This window comes from Phaseolus vulgaris, chromosome 3 (genome assembly GCF_000499845.2).
Source record: "Phaseolus vulgaris cultivar G19833 chromosome 3, P. vulgaris v2.0, whole genome shotgun sequence".
Classification (NCBI taxonomy): Eukaryota; Viridiplantae; Streptophyta; class Magnoliopsida; order Fabales; family Fabaceae; genus Phaseolus; species Phaseolus vulgaris.
Window position 1 is genome coordinate 43,364,504 of NC_023757.2, and position 21,781 is coordinate 43,386,284.

At 33.7% G+C, this 21,781-nt stretch overlaps 2 protein-coding genes across 4 annotated transcripts; both read left to right on the forward strand.

Annotated features, from left to right (window-relative positions):
• The first annotated feature begins 3,253 nt into the window (after positions 1-3,253).
• On the forward strand, positions 3,254-12,819 carry LOC137807941 (lysine-specific demethylase REF6-like). 3 transcript variants are annotated; one of them, XM_068608808.1, is made up of 12 exons: positions 3,254-4,229; positions 4,304-4,382; positions 4,477-4,544; positions 4,686-4,836; positions 5,972-6,663; positions 7,398-8,027; positions 8,518-11,211; positions 11,327-11,357; positions 11,670-11,877; positions 12,107-12,156; positions 12,448-12,541; positions 12,645-12,819. In XM_068608808.1, the coding sequence occupies exons 1-7, from the start codon at positions 3,458-3,460 to the stop codon at positions 10,710-10,712; spliced, it is 4,587 nt and encodes a 1,528-aa protein (XP_068464909.1). In that variant the 5' UTR covers positions 3,254-3,457; the 3' UTR covers positions 10,713-11,211; positions 11,327-11,357; positions 11,670-11,877; positions 12,107-12,156; positions 12,448-12,541; positions 12,645-12,819. The 3 variants fall into 3 exon arrangements, with proteins under 3 accessions (XP_068464909.1, XP_068464908.1, XP_068464907.1); XM_068608807.1 differs by lacking the exon at positions 12,107-12,156; XM_068608806.1 differs by lacking the exon at positions 12,107-12,156 and having other exon boundaries at positions 12,448-12,819.
• A 3,655-nt stretch (positions 12,820-16,474) lies between these two features.
• LOC137807942 (zinc finger CCCH domain-containing protein 43-like) lies at positions 16,475-20,950 on the forward strand. Its single transcript, XM_068608809.1, has 6 exons — positions 16,475-17,273; positions 17,901-17,966; positions 18,742-18,870; positions 19,065-19,340; positions 20,076-20,345; positions 20,569-20,950. The coding sequence occupies exons 1-6, from the start codon at positions 16,761-16,763 to the stop codon at positions 20,770-20,772; spliced, it is 1,458 nt and encodes a 485-aa protein (XP_068464910.1). The 5' UTR covers positions 16,475-16,760; the 3' UTR covers positions 20,773-20,950.
• Positions 20,951-21,781: the final 831 nt, after the last annotated feature.

Consider the following 21,781-nt stretch of genomic DNA (forward strand, 5'->3'; position numbering starts at 1 on the left):
ATAAACACACACTACGAAAGACACCTTAACACCTTCCTAGGTGTTTGATGTCATTCAAGACTCTGTTATAAAATTATGATTTAAAGATATATTAGAAATGACAAATGATTAAGTTTAATTTCATTAATTGTGCCTTATAATTATAAATTCATTATTAAAAAAACTTTTAAATTCCAAAATTAAAATTCTAATATCTAATTTTATTGTTTAGTGCATAAGGTGTAGGTAAATGAGTACATCAGTACAACAGAGAACCTAAGCAAAAGTCGTTTTTCATGATGGATTTGTAAGTGGCCCTTACTTTAAATCGTAACTGTTTCGTACGGTATACAAATAGGAATTTTAATAAATCGTCCTATCAGGCAGCTACACCATATAATAATATTTTCTGTACATATTTAATTTCATTTAAGGGATAAATACAAGTAGTTGGAAAAGAGAGACTATGACCATCACGTGTCTTCATCACTTGTATTCCGGAATTAATAACTGAAAGGCATTACCTGCACCATATTGATACATCCAATTTCAGTTAAAAAGACGAAAATATCTTTAAATAAATAGGATTATATATTATGGATATTTTTTTTCATAATGTTTCCCAAACGAATTTTATGTATTACACATTTTTTTTTATCCAGATTTTGAATTTTGAATTTTAGATATATTTTTTGGAATGTATTATTTTTAGTTTGGATTTTTATTTCTGGAATAAAGGGCATTTTCGGAATAAAAAATTATGTTGAGTACAAGTTAAAAATGAGTGGGTGTAGGAAGAACTTGACTAACTGAAAAAACAAGTGAAACAAAATAAGGAGCCCTGGGCTTGAATCCTTTGAAGAAGTTACTTTCTGCACCTGATGAATTGAATTGTGAACTTCTGATGAATTCAACTGTGATCTTATGCGAAACGATAAAAATGTTTTTTTAAATATCTTTAGATAAGACGAGTGTGGATCAAAATATATTAATGGACTTTCTTTTTTGGAATATGTTTTTAGATTTTAATTTTTAGAAACTTTTTTAAATTCTAAAGTTTTTTTCAAGATATAATTTTAGATTTTGTTTTATTTTTTAAATTAGATTTTGATTTTGCAATTTTATTATAAAATTTGATTTTAGAACACAAAAATCTATTATAGGTTTATTTTCTGGAATGTAGTTTTTTATATTATGGATTTTAGTTTCGAAATTAGAATTAGATGTGATGCATGTCACAATTCATTGGTGCAGAAAGAATTAGCCTCGTTTGAATCATGTGCCGGCAATTGCTTCCTGCACCCGATCAATTGTGACTGGCACCCGACAAACTTTTTAAAATTCCATTATGCCCTTGTCTTGCGCAGAACAACAATAACATTACGGAAAAAATTATCCGCAAGTCAAATGTCTCTTGTGGATAAAAATATCCAGAGGCCATTCTTCCACAACTGCAGATAAAAATATCCGGAGGCCATTCTTCCACAACTGCGGATAAAAAAATCCGGAAGTCAAGTGCTCACTACGGATAAAAATATCCAGAAGCCATTCTTCCACAACTGCGGATAAAAAAATCCGGAAGTCAAGTGCTCAACTGCGGATAAAAATATCCAGAAGTCATTCTTCCACAACTGCGGATAAAAAAATCTGGAAGTCAAGTGCTCAACTGTGGATAAAAATATCCGAAACCCAGTCCTGAACTGCGGATAAAAATATCCGAAATGTAATAGTAAATTACGGATAAAAACGTGCGGAACTCAATAATGAATTACGGATAAAAATATCCGGTAGGCATGACAGAGTACCTTTCTCTGACGATGGTTTCTTCTCCGACTTCAGAAGCTGACGGTGGCGGCTGCTGCTCTGCCTGCGATGATGAAGCTCACTGATGGTGAAAGAAACCAAGAGAGACGACGGTGGATGACGGTGGCTGAGGGTGGCTGCAGCTGCTGCTTCAAGCACAAATGAACAAGAAGAAGAATAGGGTTGGGTGCATAAGATTGGGTGCCTATCACATTTTAAGATTCATTAAGGGTAAATTGGATTTTTCCTATGATTTATTAAGGGTAGATTGGACTTTTACTATGTGTGATTGGGTGCTAGTTAAAAATGATATGGTGCAGGGAGAATCTGCCTCATGTGCCTCAGTTGACAGGCCTTCGTTGATTGTTGTGGGTTTGTGCATCGACAAATTCTTCTTCCAGGCTATAAATTGTGGCCAAATTTTTCTTGCATTTTTATTAATTTTTCTGAAGCTTCATATAATTTTAAATGTTAAATATATATTTTTTTAAATAAATATTGGATTGGTGAATCCAAAATCTCAAACTAAATTTGAAATTATATACGAGACTCTATAATCCGGTTTCTAAATGAATTCTTTTTTTTTTGTTTGGCTAATAACAAGTTATAACAAAAATAAATTACACCGACTCGTTTTGTTACCCTTAATTACAGCTATAGTAATTCTAAAATCATCTTAAATAAAAATCAGATTCTAATGTTTTCTTTTTCAATAGTTTTCAAAAATATTGATTTTAATTTTAAATTAGTATTTGTATTTAATTTGTAAGCACACTTTTTTATGCAAATGTAGTTTATTGATCAAAATAATAATATTGGTTTAATGTAATTTAAAAAATAATAAATAATAAATAAACCACTATTTTGAACAAAAAATATTGAAAAGATGAATGATTTAAATAAAGAATGTGGTATCAGAAGTTTTTCATATAAACATTTCTCCTTTTGGGATATTCGTTCCGATAATAAGATATTTTTTTGTTTGTTTTATAAACACCTGTGCAACAAAATTGTATTTATAGACACAAGTTTAATAATAGAAATTAAAAAATTAAACTCGTACTTCACTTTTCTGAAAAGTAATAAAAACATAATTTTTTATTTTAAAATTGTCTTCTCAAACACTATTTAGTATTTACTCATTTTCATAATTTTTTTATAATTTACTCATTTTATTAAATTTAATGAAAAAATTATGTCACTTTCATAAATTAGCCTATTAAATTAACCCCTTTTACTTATTCACTGTGTCCTTTCATGTGTTTCGAAAATTTCCAAAATTCATAAGCACTTTTATATGTAAAGACAAAGAGCGCTAGGGATGCGGCTGAAGAGAAGGGCATTGAAAAGTGACACTCAAAAACAAAATGCAGTGGCATTTCTAGTAAATAACTCTTCAGAACAGGGTCAAATTATCTTCAAGCCCATACACTCACTTTCTCTTTCCTATCCTCTGCTCTCATTTTCTTCCATTCTCCTTCACAACATGAAAAAGCAGAGACGGTTCATACTAATAACAAATTGAAAAGTTCCAAAACCACCACAGAAAAAGCCATTTTCTAAAAGGAAAAGAAAAAATGCTAAAAAAAACGGAATCTGAAGAAAGCAAGTTCTTGAGTCGGGGAAAAGATCAGAGCAGTGAAAAAATGAGATAGTGAGCTAAGGAATCCCGAGAATGGCGGGTTCGGAGGAAGTATTGCCGTGGCTGAAATCGCTGCCGGTGGCGCCTGAGTACCGCCCAACCACGGCGGAGTTCCAAAACCCGATCGCCTACATCTCCAAAATCGAGAAAGAAGCCTCTCAATACGGAATCTGTAAGATCATTCCACCGCTTCCCCCTTCTCCCAAGAAAACCGCAACTGCCAACCTCACGCGCTCCCGGCCTACCTTTACCACGCGCCAACAGCAGATCGGCTTCTGCCCCCGCCGCGCGCAGCCGGTGCGCCGCCGCGTATGGCGCAGCGGCCATCACTACTCCCTTCGGGAATTCGAAGCCAAGGCTAAGGCCTTCCACAAAACCTACTTAAACAAAAACAAACCCAAACCTCTCGAACTCGAAACGCTCTATTGGAAAGCCACCTTAGACAAACCCTTCTCCGTCGAATATGCGAACGACATACCTGGCTCCGCGTTTAGCCCCCTCCGTGCTTCGCGCGATGCCGATTACGTTGGCGACACCGCGTGGAACATGAGGGCGGTTTCGCGGGGGAGCGACTCGCTTCTTAGGTTCATGAAAGAGGAAATTCCAGGCGTGACGTCACCCATGGTCTATGTGGCAATGTTGTTCAGCTGGTTCGCGTGGCACGTGGAGGATCACGACTTGCATAGCTTGAACTACCTCCATTTCGGCGCTCCCAAGACTTGGTACGGCGTGCCTAGGGACGCTGCGGTCGCGTTCGAGGACGTTGTCAGAATTCATGGCTACGGCGGAGAGATTAATCCTCTCGGTTCGTATCGTTCTCAATTCTTTCGTAGCTATGCATTATTGTTTTAACTTATCCTTTTAGTGTGCCTTCAACAGTTACTTTTGCTATTCTTGGCGAGAAAACCACGGTGATGTCTCCGGAGGTTTTTGTTGGCGCCGGTATTCCCTGCTGCAGGTATTATGTGTGTGTGTAGGAGGGGATTATATATAGTGAGGACGTTCGTAGCTGCCTATGTATCTTAATTTAATTTTCGATCGAATTGAGTCAGGCTAGTTCAAAATGCTGGGGAATTTGTTGTGACGTTTCCAAGAGCGTATCACACAGGATTTAGTCATGGTAAGATACTTCATACTTCAATCTACGAATGGAACCACAGCCTTAAAGATTCTCTCTCTCTGTTTCTGGGGGAACGATGATTGTGTTTTCTGTTTCAATAGTTGCATGTTTCTAAATATAGTTTGGATATATATTTTGAAGGGTTTAACTGTGGAGAGGCAGCTAACATTGCGACGCCTGAATGGTTAAGGTTTGCTAAGGATGCTGCTATTCGCAGGGCTTCCATTAACTATCCTCCCATGGTGTCACATTTCCAGTTGCTTTATGACCTTGGCCTTGCCTTTTGTTCTAGGTTTGTCTTTCCCTATTACCTATTGGAGCTAATGCTAATACCTTAGCAGAATTGTTTATTCCTTTTTTATGGGCTGGACTTCACGTAGTAGATTGATGCTATCATTAGTAATGTTCTTAACTTGATGAAGATGTATCCGTGTTACACTAGTTGAAAATCTGCATCATATATGTATAATATCTTAATAGGTTATTGACAGTGAATAATAGTGACCATTAGATATATTTATCTCTTGATGGCATGAGTTTTTATTGGTGTTTTGAAAATCATTCAGTTAGACCGGAAAACAGTGAATTGGTCAGGTAAATGGTTCAAATAAACCATTAAATGAATATGAAGAAAAATCAGTTTATAACGGTCGAATGACAATGCTTAATATAATACCATATTAGGATTTTTGCTTAAAAAAATAAAGATAGGCGTAAAATGTTTCCCATTTTGTTTTTTATTCTGAATATAAAGGTATTATTATTATTAATAAATATTGATGTATCTTGTTAAAATTCAACTTAAGTATTACTCCTTCGTCCCTATTTATAAGACTCTTTCAGCTAATTTGCACTTTTTTTAAAAATTAGCGAAATTAGTTGAAAACAATAAATTGGTCAATAGTTTGTATTGTGGTTCTGAAGTTATATATTTAAAGCTAAAGTAGTTGTATGAGACTTTGATTTCAGTGAGTACTTTCTCAAATCATATTAGGACAGAAATTTTTTATGTTATCTATTTCAAATATTTATTAATTTTTTTAGTAAAGCTAGGTCAATTGATTAAGGTTATTTTAAGAAATAAATAATTAATGGATCATTCTAACAAATTTTTTGAAAATGGTCTTATAAATTGAAATGGAGGGAGTTTAATTTATTTTAACTTTTTTATATACTTTAAATGTTAAGAACCAATAAAACTATGTGCTATTTTTCATCTTTGCTATTATAAAGTTATGATATTATGTTTCATTAATATTATTTTATGTATTATTACCATTATTTTATTAATGTGGCTTTGATCTGGATTCAACCACAATGGTATCATTTAACCTTTACTGGTTCAATGATCAGTATGATTTTAAAAGCATTAATTTTTATTGTTATAATATATGCACACTGTAAATTCTCGTGAGATCTTCATACAGAATCCCTGGAGGCATTAGAGCTGAACCACGAAGTTCTCGGCTTAAATATAAGAGAAACGGTGAAGGAGAAACTGTAATTAAAGAACTATTTGTACAGGACGTGGTAGAGAACAATGATCTGCTTCACACACTCAGCAAAGGGTCTGCTATAGTACTTCTTCCTCGTAGCTCTTCTGACTTTTCTGTTTGCTCAAAGTTACGCGTTGGATCACAACAACTAAAAGTGAACCCTGACTTTTCTCTCAATGTATACGATTATGAGAGAATGGATTCCCCAGATTTTATTTCTGATGACCTTATGTTCAACAGGAATCATGGAATCAAACAAGTAAAGAGTTTTTATTCCGTAAAAGAGAAGTTTGTTACGTTGTGTGAAAAGAACAGGATTTTGCCATTCAGTTCGGATGGGAACATATACCCTTCAAGTTCAAAAACACTGCAAGGAGACAGTGAAAAGGAAACAGATCAAGGAGATGGGTTGTCAGATCAGAGACTATTTTCTTGTGTCACATGTGGAATATTAAGCTTTTCCTGTGTTGCCATTGTACAACCTAGAGAACCAGCAGCTACGTACCTTATGTCAGCTGATTGTAGTTTCTTTAATGATTGGATTGTTGGTTCTGGAGTAACTAGCAATAAATTTGCAAATGCCCATGAAGATGCAAGTATTCCCAAGCCAAGAACATATACAGGTAGGTTCTATTTATTAATGGATACACATCCTTCTGTATGTATTTTTCCTGTGTGTCACATGCCCATCAGGAAATATATGCAAAAGCAGAGCTTCACTTACAGTTTATACTGATAACTTCCTGTTGTAGAGGGGTAACCCAAATTATAACTTCTGCATTAGCATGAGCTAGAGCCATCCGGCTTTGTTATGTGCATTTTTTGGGGTTTAATGATTTTTTTCTCTCACTGTTTTTTACCTGAGTTTTCTTATGTCACTTTAAGTTCTTGTTCTTTTCTTTTTTGTTTCCCTTCTTCTGGTTGTGGTGTGATAAGATTTTTCTTGCAACTATTTTTTTGAAAACGTTATCTTCATCTCTTCTTTTTTCTTTAAAACAAGTATTTCCTTTTGTGAACAAGTTTGGCTGATGGCATAGTCGTTTGGCTTTAGTCCTGTCTGGTATGGGTCCAGCAGTGTTCTTGTAAACAAGGGAGATAGTTGAGTTGATTAGTTATACATTTGTCTTGCCACGTGCTTGTCATTCTTTACATAATGAGAGAGAAGAAATGTGCATGAATATGCAAAGCCTTTATGGTGTGCATATGAAAAGTAGCAACTTACCTTTCTAAGCAGCCAGATGCCTTTTGTTTTGTATCGCTTTTGCTTTTTCTCTAAAATGTTTTCTGTACATAAATTCTTAGTTTCAATCTTCCTTGACTTAGGCAAAACTAGTGACACATCTTGTTGACAATGCAGGATGGACTAAGCAATATGCCCAACATGATTCAAATGGTGTTCCCGTTCAATCTGTTGAGCTCCATGCACAGATTGCTGATCAAAATTACAAGGAGGCTTTAAATTCTGGAAGAGATAAAGGAAATACAGCTCTTGCCTTATTGGCATCAGCGTATGGGAATTCTTCTGACTCTGAGGAAGACCAGGGGCGATTAGATATTGCACTTGATGGTGATGAATTAAATGTAATAAACCATCCATCCACTAATGGATCTCAGGAGATGTCAAGTATGCCTTCTCATTTCAAAGATCCCCATGCTAGTCCCATGGTTAGAGTCATTGGACTTGATAAAGAAGATGATATTCATTCAAGACGAATGGACAATTATGAGTATTATATGCATAAAAGAGTTGAGCACATTATGACTCCTTTTGACTACTCTGTTAAGTCAGAAGATCTTGACAACACTTCAGGGGTGGCATTTAGAAATACTAGGGCTGTGCCCCATCTCTCCTTGAATCGCTCCCAAGATACTCACACTGATGAAGACTCGTCTAGAATGCATATCTTCTGTTTAGAGCATGCTGTAGAAGCAGAGCAGCAACTTCGCCCAATAGGAGGAGCACACATATTGCTCCTATGTCATCCAGGTATGATATTCCCAACCACCCCCCCGCCCCTTTTTTTAATAAAAATGGAACACAAATGTTTGTTGGAGAAACACACTGCTTAGTTTATTTGAAGTCCACCTTGGTCACTAAGCATGAGAGTCTTTGTTGAAATTTTTGCTCAATTTAGGTTGAATGGTAAGAAATGTGTGAAATTTTCCCCTTTCAAGTGTACTAATATGAAAATTTCAAGTGGTCAGATTGATGTAAACTCATGAAGTTTGATGTTTATGCTTCTACATGGACAAACTGTACTGTTTTTCCTATTTCAAGGTTTGAGTGAACATCTGCTATAATTAGTATCCATAGTAATTGGTGTAGAGTATTTGAACTCATTGCTATTGATTGACATTTGGCTTTATTAGCATATTTTGCATATTTGTGAGCTTGTCTTTACAGTGTTTAAAGCATACCGTAACTGGTTTTCCCCTCCTTGCCAATCTTTCATGATTTATTTTGCTTATTTCTACAGATTATCCAAAGATAGAGGCTGAAGCAAAGATTGTTGCAGAGGAACTGAGGATTGGTTATACATGGAAGAATACTATATACAGGCAAGCCAACAGGGAAGATGAGGTGAGGATCCAATCAGCTCTGGATAGTGAGGAAGCTATTCCTGGAAACGGGGACTGGGCTGTAAAGCTGGGAATCAATCTCTTTTACAGTGCCAATCTTAGCCGTTCAGCACTTTACGTTAAGCAGATTCCTTACAATTCTGTTATATACAAAGCATTTGGTCAAAGCTCTCCAGCAAGCTCACCTACAGAGCCCAAGGTCTATCAGAGAAGGACCAACAAGCAGAAAAAGGTAGTTGCTGGGAAATGGTGTGGCAAAGTTTGGATGTCCAATCAAGTCCATCCCCTTTTAGCAAAAAGAGATTTCGAAGATGTTGAGAATGAAACAAGCTTACATGGGTGGCCATTGCCTGATGATGAGAAAATTGAGAGATCAGTAAGTAACCACAAAAGCAATACTTCAACTCGAAAATCTGGTAAGAAATGGAAAAAATCTGTTCAGAAAGGAGGAACCTGGGAAGAAAGTTTTTCTGAGAGAGATTGGCTTTCAGATAATTCCATTGAAGAAAAATCCAATAAATATCGAAGGAGGATTCTTGGGAGTAAGCAAACCAGGCATATTGAGAGAGATGATACTACTTCACAAGGGGATTATTCTCCTCTGCCACATCATAAAAAGCCTATAAGCAAACATTCAGAATCTAGTGGAAATGATGCAGTTTCTGATGATTCTTGTATACAGCATCGAAGGAAGGCTAACACCAATGAAGCTAAATTTGTTGGCGGTGATGTGTTTTCAGATGATACAATGGACTACGGGTCTGATCGGTTGCATAGGGGGGAGCTTAGCAATGGGCAGGATGCTATTTCAGACAATTCATTGGGTACCTGTTCTCTTCAGCTGCGCAGAAAGACTCCTAAAGGCAAGTATGATAAATACATTATAGAAGAAGACATGATTTCTGATGACCAAAGCGAGGTTTGTTTTTGGAAGCAGAGAGGGAATATATCTAAAGGCAGACAAAGATCCCTTTCTGCTAAAAATAAAGATAATCGGGAGCACCATAGGCAGAAACAGCAACAAAGGAATCTGAGAAGCAGGCAAGACAAGCACCTTGCAGTAGAGAATACTATTTCTGATGACCAAATGGAGGGTCGTTTTTTCAAGTATCAAAGGAGGATTCCTAAAAGCAGGCAAGCTAAGTTCATCGGTGAGGAAGATGTAATGTCTGATGACCAGTTGAAGGATCACTTTCAGAAGCCCCAAAGAAGTACTCGAAGGAGCAGGCAAAATAAATACAATGATAAAGATCTTATGGATGACTTGGCAAAAAATAATTTTTATATGCTATATAGAACTCGTAAAAGGAAGCAAGCTAAAGATATGGATGAGGACAGTATAGATTCAGATGATCTAATAGAGGATATTTTTCATCTGCAGCACAAAAGAACTCTTCAAAGTAAGCAATCTAAATCTCAGATTCTTCAACCAAAGAAACAAACTAATCCACTCCATTTGAGAAACAAGACATCCCGTCCTGTGAAACAAGGTGCTCCTACGCTAATGAAATCAAAGGCTGCTCGGCAGGCAAAGAATCAATCTGGAAACTCAAAAGACTTAACATTACATGTGGAAGAGGAGGAAGATGGTGGCCCTCGCACACGACTTAGGAAGAGAGTCCTAGAAAAAGAGTCTGAAGGAAACTTGAAAGAAAAGAGAATCAAAAGGGAAAAGGCGAAGAATACAACAGCTGCGAAGGTTTCAGTTGGCCATGCCAAAACAAAGGATGAGGAATCAGAATATCAGTGTGACATTGAGGGTTGTACCATGAGTTTTGGGTCTAAACAGGAGCTGTTGCAACATAAGAGAAACATTTGTCCTGTGAAAGGATGCGGAAAGAATTTTTTTTCGCACAAATATCTAGTGCAGCATCGTCGAGTTCATGAGGATGACCGCCCATTGAAGTGCCCTTGGAAAGGGTGTAAGATGAGTTTCAAGTGGGCATGGGCACGCACTGAGCACATTCGAGTCCACACTGGTGCTCGTCCTTATGTGTGCGCTGAGCCAGGGTGTGGGCAAACATTTAGATTTGTTTCTGATTTCAGTCGTCATAAGCGAAAGACTGGTCATGCAACCAAGAAGAATTGTTGATAGCAAGTGTGATAATGATAGATGGTAGCATTGTTGACAAATTTATTAATATATTGCTCGATGTCGTCTAGGACTAGGTGTTAATTAACTGTTTAGGATATATTCCCTGGAATCTGTCATTGGGAAATAACTATTAATTCTGCTTGGTTAGGTGTTTCTGTACCCATTTATTATAGTAGCAAGCAAAGCAATTTCTTAGATATAGAAACATGATTCTAATCCATTGCTTATCTCCTGCTTGGTGCGGAATTCATACTCCAAGCTAGAAGGTCCTATTCATGAGATACCAAAGTCATGCTCTTTTGATGCCAAATGTTCACTAAATTTTCTGGGTCTGATCTTAGGAATTGTAGCAGTTGCACATTTGCTGTGCAGCATGGTCATGGCTTCTATTTACCCTACACCAACTCATTGAATAGCCGAATTTCCAATCACCAATAGATTGACATACAAGTGGCATATGGGGAATCTTCTTAAGACCAACACGTGGTCATTTTTTGTAATTTATTCTCTTCCATACTCTTTGCTTACAGTTCCTTTTTCTTTACTATGTCTCCCGTTTTCATACAACTTTTAGTACTTTATTTCTAACCCCAACTCTATTTCAATTGTAGAAACAGAAAAAGATCTGTGATGGCGATTTAGGTGAGGAAAGAAGAGGATGATAAAGATACATGATATGTTTCTATATTAATAATGTCATTTGAGTGTTTTTCAGTTTACTTGGCCAACAATCTTTGTCTTTCAAACAACCAAGCTAGTGTCTATGCCTTTTTTTTCTTTTTATTCCACTGATTCTCACTTTTCTTAATTAAAATTGTGTTGACTCTGTGGTAAATGAAAGATGATAAATTGATGAATTAAGAGTTGGCTTCCTCAGTAGATTCTTTCTGATTACATTTTTCTGCTTGATAAAGTGTAACCGTGTGATGCTTCTTTCTGGAACTTTCTTATCAGGACCCAGTTAGTAGGGCAATTGTAGATTCCTACATGAGTCATGGACAATGGGAGGGAGAGCTTTAACAAAACAAGTATCTGCACTTTTACCATTTTTTTGTGTTTGTGTTGGATTCGATGCTGCTGATGGGGTGCTTGATACTTGTGTTGATTGCTGGTGTTCTTATTCCTTCTCAATAACACTTCAAATCACAATACTCAGTTAAAGGTGAGGTCACTATTAGCTTCAGAATTCTTTTTTTTTTCCTATTTGAAATTATGCCTTTCAATTATTAAGTGTAAGTATTGTATAGTTAAGAGCTGTCTGAAGCAGCAGCAATGTGGATTCAGTTGTTTCATGGAGCGCTGTTAAATGAAACGTTTTAAGTATGAGAGTGGGACTTTATTATCGAAGGATGAAACTATTTCTGAGAACTTGTGCATGTTGCTCCTGACAGGGGAGATCATGCTGTACGTTGTCCTAAAAGGAGAGGGTAAACCTTTATAGGTGGGGTAATCTGATTTTTTTTTTCTGGTCTTAGAACAATTTTTAATGCAACACAAACTTCTGAGCTGTCTGAATTAACAATTATTTGAGCTGTTTTGTCGACATGTCTCATGCATGATCCGTGGTTCTTTTTATGGTGCCTTGCATACAAATATGTTGATCTTCCAGTAAAAGTTACCCAAATTCCTTAGATTGGACTCTTCCACTTGTGTTATTTTGTCTGCCAAAATGGTTAAGTTCATTTCACTTAAGTGTATAGAGTTGCCTAAAAATGGTTGTTTGTTTTTATAGGTGTAATGCAGGTTTGCGACAATTTAAGAATGCAAAAAGACGGGGATACTTGATCAAAGGTACTACTGGCAGGTTTCACCAACAAGCTACCAAGGTGAGGAAAGACTCCTACACCTGCGATCCCACTAAAGAAGTTGTTTATGTTCCTAATTATAGTTTTTATCATAATTATAAAAGTAACATATCTTCCATTGCAGATTACAAAGCAATAACCTACTACTATTCTTGAATTTTGTTTAGTACGTGTTGCATGCCTTCATAACTTCATAGTGTTAGCCTTTGAATCGGTGTAGAGTGATTTGAATTGTTTGGATCATTCGTTTCACGGCTTCGACATTTTGACGGGATAAATTATACTTTTAGATTTTGAGATGTCTGATGCAGTTTTTCAAAGACTAGCTCCTAGATTAGTTAGTGGAACCAAATCATTTGATTCAAGTATGTTTGAGCAGCACACTAACATGTGAATGCATATTTTCTATTTTATATATATATATATATATATATATATATATTTGTAAATTAAAGTTTTTTATGCTCTAACATAATGTTAAACATACTATATGTAAGTTTTACATTATCTAGTATCTAGTTGTTGATAGTATATATTAGTCAACTGATCATTTCCAGTTTTTTCTCGTCAAGTAACTTTTTTTTTCGAGATGCCCAATTTTTATATTTGTTAGTAAACCATTGTTAAAACTACCTACTTTTTTTAATTTTTAAAAGCTACCAATTTGTTACTTCTTTCCCCAAGCTTCTTAATTATTGTTTCGTTTTTTTACCTTTCCTAACACCCAAACTGAGATATAAATTGTTTTATATTTTATAACTAATAAAACTGTGGTTCAATTTTTTTTTTGGTTGCATATTTTTTCATATATATATATATATATACATATATACATATTTGTTAGTAAACATATATATATGTACATATATATATATATATATTTATTTTTAATTTTACTTTATAGTTGTTTCAGCTCCACTCTTAAGTATGTATATTTTTTATTATTATTTTATTTCTACATCTGTCTGAAGTTTTTTATTTTCTAACGTAATGTAACATGAACTGTTAAAGTTTAGCATAATTGAGCAGTTTATAATCGGTAATGTATATAGTTTTGATAAAACTGCATTAGTTAAGTGATAATTTCCAATAACAATAATTTTTTATTTCTAATTCGTCTTAAATATTTTCCTGACCATATAACCACTCTTTCCTTAAAAAAAAATCAATTTTAAACGTTTTAAAATATGCAAATAATCATGGTTAAAAAAACTATTCATCTTTTAAAATAATCATGGTTAAAAAAACTGTTCATCTTTTAAGTTTAAAAATCTCGTAACTCATACTCCCCAGACTTCTATTGTCGCAATTAGTAACCCCCAAAAATTAAAAAATACAGTATATTTTAACAGTAATTATTAAAACTGCCCATCATTCACAATGAAATTGTCTGACTTCTTTATGTTCTGTAGATTAAAAAGTGTTTTTTTTTGTAAAAAGTCAAGTAAAATAAAGAAAAATTAACATTCTTAAAATAATAAATATATTAAAATTAAGTATTGTATAATTACAAAGTTGTTTAGCACGAACAAGAAGAATAATTTTGAAAAATATTAATTTTTTTTATATGGGTGCAAAAATATATGGAAACTTAATGAAAAATAATATTTCTTTATTATTCTCATAGTTACACGTAACTTAATAGAAAAGTGTTCATTTTTTTTGTAAGTATTCATTCTTCAGTCACTTTTACATGAACTCAACCTAATTCATGTTAATTAAAAATGAATTTGACACTTTTTACTTTTAAATTGGAGCTGAAAATTTACATCAAGAATTTACTATGATAATAAAATAATGATAATTGTTGTAGATAAATTGGAGGCAACTGATACAATATTTTCTTTAACTTTCTTTGCACTTTTATAACATAATTCTCTTATGTATGTATTATATAATAATCACAATTTTTTATATTTACTAAAAATATAAATTTTGAGTTATTTGATTTGGTATATGTAGGTAGTTCTTAGCAGATCATTTGCTAATATAAACATTAAATGTCGCATTCAATACCAAAAAGTCAGATAGCTTAATTGCTAAGAACAATTCATATCAAATTATTTAGTTATAAGGGTATTTCATAAATTGATTTTCAACATGTGTATCAAACTTAGAGGTTAGAATGGAGGATTAGTCAAGGTTCTTAAAGCTTTTTACTAAACATATTGTATCAATATTTTGTCAATTCAATTCATACAAATAAAAAAAATGTGACCTTAACATAATTGTTAACATAGGAATAATATGAATTAACCAACATGTTTCATACAATAAAATATAATTTTGATTAAATTTTTAAAATAGTTTTTTTTTATATTTTATTTAATGTTGATGGATTAAACTTTGAAGAGTAAAATTATATTTTCTAACCTTCTACCATTTGGTTTAAGTTATATTTATATTCTTTTGAAATTTATGAGCTTCTTTTAAATTTTATTGTTTAATATAACATGATAGTATGTTTATATTAATATTATTTATTTTTAAATATATATATTAGAAAATAATTTAAATATTAATTTTATATATTTAAATAAAGAGGATGTTTAAATTAAATTAAGTAATGCATTATTGGATATAAACCAATTAACCTTTTTAACGGTGGAGGCACACCAACCAATTCAAACACTGCCAATTCATTATTTTGAGAAATCACATAAATGCAGTTTTAAATAGACATGACTTTACTATGAACTGTTCCCAAAACTGAAAATCATAAGCATTTTATTTAAAAAAAAATAGTATTGACATGCCCAAATAACCACTCAATCACTGAGATGCTCTCACCTATAACCAAAATAATAATTATTAATATCGTTGTTCTAAAAAAATCATATTATTTAATAATGAGATGCTTTAACTTTATAATACAAATAAGTGAGTATGCAAAAACTATGAGCTTCCACCTGTTACTTTCTATTTACAATTTGCAAAAAAATATCTAAAAAATAAAACAATGGTCAAAGTTGAAAGATTCTTCCTTTGCTTGGAATGATAAATTCCATGCACCTTTTATTTTAACTTGATCCAATAAAAAATATATTAATATAGTAACAAATTATACACCATACATTGTTACACTTTTTCATAGAGAAAGATAAAAATTCTACCTTGGCATATTCTACTTCAATGCACAAACACTCAATTATTTATGAACAAAACATTAAAAAAAAATTCTTCAATCTTTATCACTTATCATTATCCTCTTGGTCACTTTGGCAAACGTAAACCAGAACAAACACTTGTTTTGTCCTAAAATATCCCATGACAAACACTTACATACTAATGCACTGCTATTAGATTCATTTAAACATTTAAATACACACTAATTATCATTGTAACTATTGATTGTTTATGTGAAAAACTACACTAAACCTACATACAAATCACACTTTTGTAGAGTTATTAGTTGGAGACTTTAATAGACATGCAATTTCATACTTTCAAATACCCTTAAAATTCATATGAAATATTTTTTTAAAAATTGAGCACAATTTTATTTAAACCAACAATTTATTATTAATATTCTTGTTGCCATTATTATTTACTAGTCTTTTTATTTATTTAAGAATAGTGTAAAAAAATATTTCCAATATTAATGTGTATATATTATTCATAAAAAAATATGATTTTCTAAATATAACAATCATGTATTATAAATTTATTCTTTTTATAATCATGAACTTAAAAGTGGTATAAAATGTTATGGTATTAATTGATCGAATAAAAAATTTAAATATTTTCACAATCATAGTACTTCTTTTAAAACTAACCCAATGTTGGTTAGAGTAAAACTAAATTTAAACATCTTACACACAACCCATGTTTGAATCTCGCAGAAAGAAAAAGAAAACATGGTAAAAAAAACTACTAAAAAAATCAAGAATTTCTGAGACCATATATTAATAAAAAATAAAAACATATAAATGCTTCATAATTATTAGGTGATGAGAATCTGTTATTAGTAAGGAGTAAAATAGAATAGAAGATAGTGTGGTTTCCAAAACAGTACACAGAACATCAACATTAGAAAGTAGGACACTTTTTCTTTCTCTTTTTATGTTCACACTCACTTCGTTCACTCACACTGCTTCTGGTTTTTGATTCCCCTCATATAAAAACGCAACCTTTTTCCTCCTCCTTTCTCTTCTGCTCACTCCGTGCGTCTTATTCCCCTTTTCTTCTCTTTTGAACAAAAACCACCTTCTGTTATTAGGGTTTGAAATGTGGAGGGAGAATGGAAGGCTCTGAATCCGATTCTGCGCCACTTTCCATTTCCAATGGCGAAGATCCCCAATTGGGGGCTTCTTCCCCCCCTCCTCCTCCTCCTCCACCGTCAGATCTTAATCACGCGGTGGAGCATGAGACACTCTCTGGGGAGCTTCAGAGCAAGTTGGATTTGAAGGGTGAGGATGAAAGTGAGGACAAAGTTTCCGACTTGAACGACGGTGGAGGAGTTTGCGACGAAGAAACTGCTAAGGGTGATGGAGATAGTAGGGGTTCGGAGACAAATAGTTGGAATGAGGAAGTGGGTGTTGATGTTGATGTTGATGCTGATGAAGATGAAGATGAAGATGATGTTGGTGTTGGTGATGATGGAGTGGAGACGAAGGAAGAGAGAAACAGTGATATGACTCACCACTATCCTTTGAGGCCTGAAGCTGAGGATTGTGCATTTTATATGAAAACTGGGAATTGCAAGTTTGGGTTTAACTGCAAGTTTAATCACCCTATTAGGAGGAAAACCCAGGTACTTCTTGTGTCTTTCTTCTCCTTTGTATTCCTCTTTTAGATGCTATGCTTGTTAGTGATGCTATTGTTTTTGTATGGTATGTTTGTTTGCATTGATATCTGTTAGTGATCAATATTGCATTGTTGGAGGTTAAGCTTTAGAACAATTCACTTGTGTAAAGGTTATCTTTTCTCCGAGGTTTCCTTTACGGTGACATTGTGTTATTTGTGGTGCTGGATTGAGAACAAGAGTAGTTTGCCTTTGCTGAAGGTATACTTTTGATTGGAGGGACTAGTAAATGGTCAGAACTGTTACATCATGGCTAGTAGGTACTTGATATTGAACTGTCATTTTTGGAGGAAGTGCTATTTTTGGTAATTTGCTTTTATGATTTTATAATGTGTCTGTTTTGGTCGGCCTTTTTACTCTATAGCATTGCTAAAAGGACTTATTAAGGCTTCAAAATTTTCCTATTTTTGTGAGGTCTCCTTTATTACCTCTTCAGACTTAGTAAGGTGTTGGTGATTGAGTATATCAATATATCAATGAGGTTCTCTTCACCATTTTATGCATGGAAACTTATTATACAATGTTCACTTCTTTAAAATGCTGTTATCTGTGTTGATGTTTTAACGATCAACAAAGGCTGTTAAAGAGAAGACGGGAGAAGGAGAAGAACCCACAGACAGATCAAGCACAACAGAATGCAAGGTTATTGTCACAATTATGCTTCCAAGCAAATTTTAGTTTTCATGTCTGTCATTTCAGCATATTACCATTTTGGCTTCAATGTTCATATTGTAATAATTTAAATACAAGTTCCTCCAGCTATTTGAATTGCCAAGGGAGGTTGTGTGTAAGTCACTGTAAGGTCTATTCAAGGTGATTCAACCTAATTTTTAATTTATATTTTTCATTTCCTTCCGTGACATTGAGATCATTGATCATTTATATGCTATATGTTCAATTTTGGGTGATGTGATATTCTGTCATTTCTAGACTTGTGGGATGTGAGTTTGGCAAAGTAATGTAAATAGATTGTATTCTATATTATAATTTTTTATCAATAAATATTTTCTGTGGCTGAGAATTAAAATATGTCTGTTTTGATTACTTGTGTTTGGATCGTAGTGATCTATGCTACTTAATAGTTTACATTAGACATGGATAGGGAGAACAGTGAAATATCTGTTAGGATGGTTGGTTTATTTTTGTGGCATTTTTGTTGATTTACCTTTCTGTTTTGCTTTATCATACCCTAGCAAGGATAATGATGACAATGATATTAATTTTATTAAAATGAATGGATAAAATAATTACAAGTAAATGATATCAATTGTTCGGTTGAAAAAATTATTGGAAGAAACAATGTATGGAGAAAAGAAGTTTGTATATGATTTTTTCTCTTTCTCAATCCATGTAAAACCAGCAAATATCACTATTCATGACATGTTCATAACAACTTCTTTCCTGATCTTTATGGCAGTATTATCAAAGATCTGGGGGTTGTAAGTTTGGAAAATCTTGTAAATATAACCACACAAGAGGAAAATTTTCAACAACAGCACCAGCACCAGTTTTTGAACTTAACTTTCTTGGTCTGCCTATTCGTCAGGTACAACTTTGTTACTTTCCTGTAACAATATATATATATATATATATATATATATATATATATATATATATATGTGTGTGTGTGTGTGTGTGTGTGTGTGTGTGTGTGTGTGTGTGTGTGTGTGATGTTTGTCTCTTTCTGCAGTCCTCTAAAATAGGTTTCTTAGATATTAATAAGGTCATGTTTCATGATAGGGGGAGAGGGAGTGCCCCTATTACATGCGCACTGGCTCTTGTAAATTTGGAGCAAACTGCAAGTTCAACCATCCTGACCCTACAGCTGTTGGAGGATGTGAACCTCCTTCAGGGTTTGGTAATGGAGGGCCTATTTCATTACAGGGTGTAGCACGACCATCTGTACCCTCCTGGTCTTCTCCAAGATCATTAAATGAAGCATCTCCTTTTGTGCCAATGATGCTTTCACCTACTCAAGGAGTTTCTACCCAAAGTTCTGACTGGAATGGATACCAGGTAAATAGATAGATTCAATGTCAGTAAGCATATGGCAAGGAGCAATCCATTATGTAATTAGTACTAGGTAGTGCAATGTTAAATCTTTGTTGCTGCAGATACTTTGGCATTGTTGTGTTTGCATTTGTTTCCTTTTTGTAACTTTATATTGTCCTGTCATTGGTTTCCTTATGTATTTTAAATAACTTCCTAAATTGTGAGATAATGTCATTGTCACCTGTTGACTATTGCAGACTTGTCATTAATTTACATGTTTTGTTATAAGTACGTTGAATACTCTAATAAAATAAATATTAAGCCATTTGAGGTTTGAGTGATAAATACCCAAATCAATTACTACAAAAAAGTTCTTATGATTTAGAGTGTCCAGTTTTGTTAATCTGCTGTGTGATCTATTTTGTTAAACTAGCAAGCGTATTGAAGAATTATGCATATTTGCCTTTATGCCTAGAAGTGAATTTGAAATTGCACCTATTACTGATCTTTAAAAGTAAAAATATGATTATGGCATCTAATCATTAGATTTGTTGTGATCATTCTACAGCCCCATTTCCCTTCCTCCCTAGTGTTTGTTATTCTTTTTTCTGTGCCATGATTTCTACGGGGAAGCATCTTACTCTATGCAATGCAAGAACTGAGTGGTCTTGTTCGTTTACTTGAGTTAACTATTCTGTCAGCTGAACTCATGCAAATGATTGTTTTCCTAATAAATTGACCCATTTGTGGTTTGTAAAGGCATCTGTTTACCTACCTGAGAGGAACATGCATCCACCTTCTACATTTGTCTTGAACAACCCAGCAGTCGATACAAATGTTTACTTGCACCATCAAAAGCAGATGTCTGTGGAAGAGTTTCCAGAAAGGCCTGGTGAACCTGAATGTAGCTACTTCTTAAAAACTGGGGATTGCAAGTTTAAATCTAATTGTAAATTTCACCATCCAAAGAATCGGATTGCAAGATTACCTCCATGCAACCTCAGTGACAAGGGTCTTCCTTTGAGACCTGTAAGGCTTTATATCTGAAAATCTTGAAATATTGTTTTCTTTTGTTTAGCATGTGGTTGTGTTAATCTAAAATATATGGAATTAGCATGGCATGGTTACCTGGATATGACTGTTTCTGATTTTGGAAAGATATTTCCTTTAATTTGTTTAGTACTATGGGACTACACGCTTGATTGGCTAGTTTCTCTTATTTAATGTAAATTTTATTTGTCATGAAATCCAGGACCAAAGTGTCTGCTCCCATTACAGTCGCTATGGAATTTGCAAATTTGGACCAGCTTGTAAGTTTGACCACCCAATAAACTTGCAGCCCTTAATGATGTCTGGACTTGGTGACCAGTCATATTCAAATTCAGCTAGTGTTGAGGTGGCTGGGATAGGTGAAAGTACAGGTGAAACTGATGCAACAATTCAGCAATCTGTGTAAACATGTCTTCGAGGATCTTCTAGCTATCACCAAATTTGTAGTTTTCTTTTTAAACATGATAAATTTATTTAACTCTTCCCTAGCACTGTCCAATGCAGCACAAGCATTGCAAAGAATAGCAACATATATATGTCAAACAGTTTATATGTATTTATCACAAGTAACATTTGCATGTGTAGATTTTCTTTTATTCTTGGCTTGTTTTCTTGGATTACAGTTAGTCTGGTTTGAAATGGTTGTTGTGGGTTTTCTTATTTTACGTTTGTCAATGGGGTTATGAACCTTTGTATGTCATAATTAGCAACTAGTGGCACATCTGATGAGCAAAATAAATTGATAACCAACCCACATGGAGGTCAGTGTTTGGTTTGCAAAAGATTAACCATACATTTTTAAACATTTTGTAAAGCCATTGCTTTTTTTTGTCAGTGGGCCTGGTTGATTTATAGCCTTCAATTTTATACTTTTATCACGTTTGATGCATAAGGCTGAGTGATGAAACTGGTTATGAGAATAATTCAGTGTAACAGGTAATACGGTAACTGTATGAAATAGCTAAACACTTTCTGAAGTTTTGTTTGATAAAGATGCGAACGAATGAAAGTGGTCCTTAGCACATCCACATCTTACAGATGTCCTTTTTCGTAGTCAATATTTTTACATAATAGGTTATTAGTTTTCGCCAGATTTATGGTTTGGTTCTTTAATAGGAAAGAAATAGAAAATAATAGTTAAAAAGCAAGTTACTAGTATTCTTTTAACTTTATTTCTTACATTTTTACTTATTTTTTATTTCTGTCCATCTCATTTTTTTCTTTAAACTTAACACTTTATTTTTCTGACTTTTTTTAAAAAATTATCCCCCATGTTTTTCTTCTTCTATATCAATCACAACCTTAATTCCTATTACTGTCTATGTCTTGACCCAGTTTAATTTAATATGGCTTTAAAATATTTTTATGCTTAATTCTAACACAATTTTATGTTTTCACATGTTTTATTTTATCTA